This window comes from Protopterus annectens, chromosome 10.part0 (assembly GCF_019279795.1).
Source record: "Protopterus annectens isolate FY-2018-M chromosome 10.part0, PAN1.0, whole genome shotgun sequence".
Classification (NCBI taxonomy): Eukaryota; Metazoa; Chordata; order Ceratodontiformes; family Protopteridae; genus Protopterus; species Protopterus annectens.
In genome coordinates this window covers 84543267-84549266 of record NC_056744.1, presented here as the reverse complement: position 1 = coordinate 84549266, position 6000 = coordinate 84543267, and the positions used below count along the sequence as shown (strand labels likewise).

The following is a 6000-nucleotide window of genomic DNA, read 5'->3' as shown; positions in this document are numbered from 1 at the left end:
ACTTCAGGACTGTTGTACAGTTGTGAGCAGTAAGCTGTAATATGTAAATATATTATGTGAAAACTCAACATTTTCATACTGCCTTAACAAGTCTGTACTACGTGCTGACAGCCAAGTAAAGATCTCAGAATTAAAATTATTCATCAGTCAGATAAGAAAAGTGCCAAACTAATTTTATCAATTTAAGACAAGAAAGGAAAAGAAACATATAAAGTATTTATTACACAAACTCCGATATGGCCAAGTGGTCATTCTCTAACAAAATTAAGTAAATAAAAAAATCCCATATGCTAGGGCCATTTTGTTTTAAAGTAAACAAAGTCTTGCAATGTTAAGACACTCAAAAATGTCAAGAGAACTTGCGACATATACATTAACAGTTTTAATATCTTATCTCTAACAAGCAGACTTATGAATACAATAATGCTTAGCAGTTTTTATTCAATGTCAAAAGAGTCAGGAATGTAACATTAAACAAAGAGCAGCTCTACAGAGACAATCTGGGCTGTAGAAGGAACGGTCTGGTTCACTTATCACAGTAATAAGAGAACAGTATAACCACTGTCTGTACTAATTACTGCACAGCTTTTGGGTGTTATGTGAAATATACACAGATGTGTGTGCTCAAAACATCATTCATCTAAAGGATGACCAGGTTAAAATTTCGAATTTCCTGGTATATCATGAGAAGCTTCTCTGTAGTTTCACTTGAACTAGTCACCATCCCCAGACACAAGTGATCACGAAGGGCTTGCACTTTCTTCAACAGAATCTAAAGAAAGGACAAAAGAACCAGAAAATAAACAGCAAAAACTGGATATCAAACCTGAAGTTAAAAAATGAAGTCACAACACTCTAATGATTCCTATGACAGAAGAAGGCCTAGATTACAGGTCAACTGCAGACTGCCATTACAGATCAAATTTTAAACAAAAGATAACAATGAAGTAAGTGCCTAAAATCAAAAACTCAAATTACTGAAGGCCTTTTTTCTAGAAGCAGCATCGCTAACAGTGCAACACAGTTTGAAACACTGCTCATTCAGGAAATAAAATCTGTACTAACTGCAAATCCACTACAGTCACAAAAATTACTAATATCTGATCCCTCAAATAATATGAATTAGGCCCTAAAAACAAATATAAACCCATAGCATAACATCACAGTGCCAGACATTACACCAGGAATCACTGAAACTGTTGGGAAAACAAAGACGAGACATGCTGTTAATTTTAAGAAAATTACAAAAAAAAAAAAAATGCTTTTTACTGGGGGGGAGTGGGGAGCAAGTCTCTTTGTGTTCCTACATTTCAAAATATGGCAACACGGACTGCACAACCTTAGAGGTAAGGAGAAATTTCCTTACCCCACAGTTTTCTTATCTTGCAGAAATACCTGCATATTGTTTCAGCAAACGCAAGAGCTGATTAAAAAAAAAACTGTTTTGCTCACACACAGAGTGATGTTCACTGGGCATCCCGTATTGTAATTACAATGTTTATACATTATAAAAGGCCTGTGTATCACACCAAGTTGGCCTATCCCAGACGGACATTCACAGTGACGGGCATTTAATTGCAATTATGTTACACTGTGACCACCCTAAGTAGAGGAATGACCTTAGATGAAACAGTGTCCTATTTGAAGAGTTCCATGGCATTCTCCAACTGCCTAGTGCTCCTGCCTGCACACATCACCCAAGTGCTAACCTTCTGCACCCCCCCAGCATCCCCACACCATACAGACTTTTTAATTTTTCTCATTTTTTGCCATACTCTTACTCCAGACACCATTTTTCTAGATGCTCTGGGGTGCATTTTAGAACTTTGCAATCCAATGATGACGAACAAAAATCATAAGTAAGGAAAGAAATTCAGAGTTACTGTTCACCTTTAATTTCCTTACATAATTTCTACTCATCCAAACTGGCCAAGACAGCACAGTAATAAATGTGAAGGAAAAAATGAAATAAAGCATGAGGATAAAGATGTTCAGATGCTTATTTTAAACCATTTTCTAACAGTTTTTTTTTTAACAACCCCCCCCCCCCCGTCTTTATTAAATTATGTATAAATGTATAACATAGGCAATCTTACATTTGTATAAATGAAAAACAAACCACATTAATACAATTTTAGTTGCAGACATTATCACAAACTCCATTGAGACAACTGTAGTTGCAAACATTATACATCACTTTTAATATATCCAGTCATTGTCAATTAAATATTACATAGCTCATTCAGATCCTGCCTTCTTTTAATCTTTATTCCTCCTCTGTACGTATTGTTCCCACAATTCCCATTTTTTTCCTATGTAATTTCTTCCTACCCTTTTCTAAAGATCCCAATTCCAGTTGTTTTATCTATGTTAGTATATTCACTACTTCTAGTGCAGTTTGTTTAGACTTTGATTTCCATTTTCTAATAATTGCTTTTTTGGCAGCCACCATAATTACACTCAGTAAGGCATTACTATGACTAGACAATTCTGATTCTGTATCATAGCTCAAAAAGATAACTTCCTCAGTTACACCAGTTTGCTCACCCAGTATCTCTGGCAGAGCAGTCTGCAGGAAATATTTAAAGTCTGCCAAACTCATTACACTCGCACAAAATATGCTTCCAGTTACCTCTTTCTTCCCCATCACACCTCCAACATTTGCTGTCTACCTCATGAAAAACTCTCTGGAGTCTACTCGGTGTATAAAAATACCTATGTAAACCCTAAATCTTCTAGAATTTGTTGCATATTTGGAAGATCTACATATATCCCCCCAGTGTCTCTCTGTGAATTGCTTATCCAGTCTCTCTTCTCAATCCTTTCTAAACTCCTCTGATTTACTCTTATAGTTGTCATGCAATATTTTATATGCTCTACTAATTATCCCTTTTTTAACTGCAGCTTCTGTTCTAGATTCTATTAAAAACTCTACCAGTGCTTGTCTTTTGTTTAGGACCCCCCTATTTCTTTCTCTTTGCCTATACTCTGATATCCATCCTTGATAGGGAAGGCAATCTTTAACCTGCAGTCCAAATAAATTTGTGGTGTCTACCAATTCTATTACCTTTCCCTTTCTAGTTATTTACTCCCAATACATTGAATCCTTTGCCAGTTTTCTCCAATAAATTCCAGCCCCATCTTGCCTATTGTCTGTATCCCTAATTGCAGTCATCCCCATTGGCAGAATCTCTTTTCTCCATTCCCGTGCTGGCTTAGTTCTTAAAATACTTTCTGCAACTTTATGAACATAATGTTCTGTATGATTACTGTCATTCTCCTTAAGGGTCTGCATCCAAAATCCCAGTCTCTCCTTGTTTCTTAAGCGTCTCCCCTGTATCACCATTGCATCCCTTTCCACTTCGAATTATATTTTTCTGCTTGTGCTATGTATAAGACCTCAACTGTGTTGTTCTAAAATATGCCATTCAAATCGGGTAATTAGTCTGCCTTGTTCTATTGGAAAAATCAGCTTATCCCACCTGAACCCTGCCATCTTCCCCTTCCAGATAAAATCCTTTAGCTCTTTTTTGATTGCGATCTACAACTTCTCAGGCTGATAAACATATGCCTGAACTGTGTATAAAATTGAACAGACTAAAAACATCTTAGCTGCTTGTATCTTACTATACATGTCCATATAACAAAGCTTCCTGTTTCTCAGTTTTTGTTTTATCTTCTGTTTAGTTTCCTCCCACATATCCTTAGCTGCCACAATGGAGTCATTTTTAATCCATACTCCAAAATACTTCATTTTATCATGTCACCATAAATATGGATATCGCTGGACCAGTTTGTGTGCTGTGGTGGTGGCTACATAATTTATCACTACTGCCTTTGTTTTAGCTTCATTAATTTTGTATCCCAAGAAGATTTGAAACTGTCTTAAAATGTTCCATAAGGGGGTGTGGACAAAATGGTGGCTTGGTAGCAGCACAGTTTCTTCTATCTAAATTCTACTTCTGACAAAAATTTTCAGTTTAAAGTGGTAGCTGGCTAATTATTTTAGCATAAAACTATGTCTGACTCCTCTGGAAGACTACCTTGGGACTTTTTATAATCTGATGTTTTATTTTCCTGTCAATTTCAACCAGATAAAACAAAGACTTCACAGCTGTTCAGCATGAGTTATTTCAAGAACTCTTCACAGGACTCTTCAGTTATAAAGGAACTGCAGTCGTTATTATCTAACATCCAAGATTTAGACTTAAAAACAGCCAAAATGGGCAATAAATTGGATGCTTTTAAGACAAATGCACTCAACAGATGGAACAACTACAAGAATTAATTATGCTGTACAAATCCCAGATTACAGCTATAGAGGAATCTCTAAATGACGTGGATGGCATACTTTCTGAAGAAGAGCTTTCAAGTGGAATTTTTATTAAAGCAAAATACCTTCTTAATGAACAAGCTGGATGACCTAGATAATAGGTCTAGGAGAAATAACTTGAGTATGCATGGACTTCCTGAAAAATCTGAAGGGGACAATATGATTAACTTCCTAACATCCTGGATTCCTTCCACTTCAAACTTACCAGAATTTCTTTCATATAGCATAGAAAGAGTGCATAGATCCTTATTTTCTTCAACTGCATCCAGTAAACCAAATAATAAACCTAGACCTATAGTAGTCATATTTTTTTCCAGCCAAGGTAAAGAACATGTTTTGAAAACTACTTGGGCAAATTCTCCAGTCAAATATCAGGACACTATAATCAGATTTGACAACTACTACACTGCAGCAGTGGTTACCAAAAGATGAGAATTCTTTCCCCATTATAAAAGCATTAAAAATGAAACAACAAAACAATTTAAAGTACATCTTTTGTTTCCAGCTAGACTGAAAATCTTCTTTCCTGAAGGCATACAAACTTTTGATACAGTGGATTTGGCTACACAGTATTTACTAGATAACACTGTTTTGGACCAACTGGAAGCTATGCATTGGAATAGTAGTACTTTCAAGAGACATTGCTGAAAACAACAGATGGAAAGCTTCGGGGAAAAAAAAGAAAAAAATTAAAGGACAAATAATTTTAACCTTGTTTGCAGATCTTCTAATTTCATTTTGAGGTTGCCTTTTCTTTACTAGTTTACACCCATCTATAGTGCATTTATTTATTTTTATACTATTGAACCTCAAACAAAAGCAACATAACATTCAGAACATCTTTAAAAGGTAAAAAAAAAGAGAGAAAAAATCTATTGGTTGCAAGTATATTTACTTTAAACTATTCCTTTTTTATAATATATGTTTACACCTTGACATACTATTGGTCTAGTTTCTAATGAATATGTAGAGGTAAGTACTGATGGATTTGAATATTGTTGTTTGATAACATTCTTAGAGTTTATTTATTTTTTTTAGCTTCACATTTTAAATGGATGGTTGGAGTGACAGGGTCTATATCATATGAGCGAATCGCACAAATTGCGAACGCTCATAATTTCGAACGTACTGGAACTCAAAGTGCTTTTTCTGAGATTGCGGTACAGTGAAGAATAGGATATTTGCCCTTTCCTCACTGTAGTGCGATCGTTGAGTTGGAATATATATTTAGTGGGGGTGTGGGGGGCACAGCCCCCCCCACAATAGGAAGTTCGAGGTCCAGTACGTTAGATATTACGAGTGTTCGCAATTTGTGCGATTCGCTCATATGATATAGACCCAGAGTGACAGGCTTGCTGTGTAGATAGATGTGTTGTGCCAGTGTTTTGGATGAAACTATTTTGTATTGTTTTTTTTCTTTTTTAAAAAAGTAGTTGTTATTGTTTGGAATGCTTTGGTAAAATGAATGCAGAGGGCTTGTTCTGCTGATATGGCTGTTTTGGGTTCCATTCTTATTTAAAAAAACTATCCATCTGCATTATTTAACTAGTTTCTCGCTTCCATCATGCTTGAGATGTATTTCATCGCATTCTTTTGAGAACTTACATCTCTGTGGACTCCCGCCGAGCTCATGAGATGTTACCGTTCACTGAAATCCTCCTCTAAAA

At 35.7% G+C, this 6000-nt stretch overlaps 1 protein-coding gene across 7 annotated transcripts in view; it reads right to left on the bottom strand.

The window, feature by feature from the left end:
- Positions 1–202: 202 nt before the first annotated feature.
- FAAP100 (FA core complex associated protein 100) overlaps positions 203–6000 on the bottom strand; it is a 474918-nt gene continuing 469120 nt past the window's right edge. For 6 of the 7 annotated variants that reach the window (XM_044085052.1, XM_044085047.1, XM_044085051.1 and 3 more), the window contains one exon: positions 203–772. In XM_044085052.1, the coding sequence (XP_043940987.1) occupies positions 641–772 (132 nt within the window). In that variant the 3' untranslated portion in view covers positions 203–640. The remainder of the gene's footprint in view (positions 773–6000) is intronic. The other variant, XM_044085054.1, reaches the window with a different exon arrangement.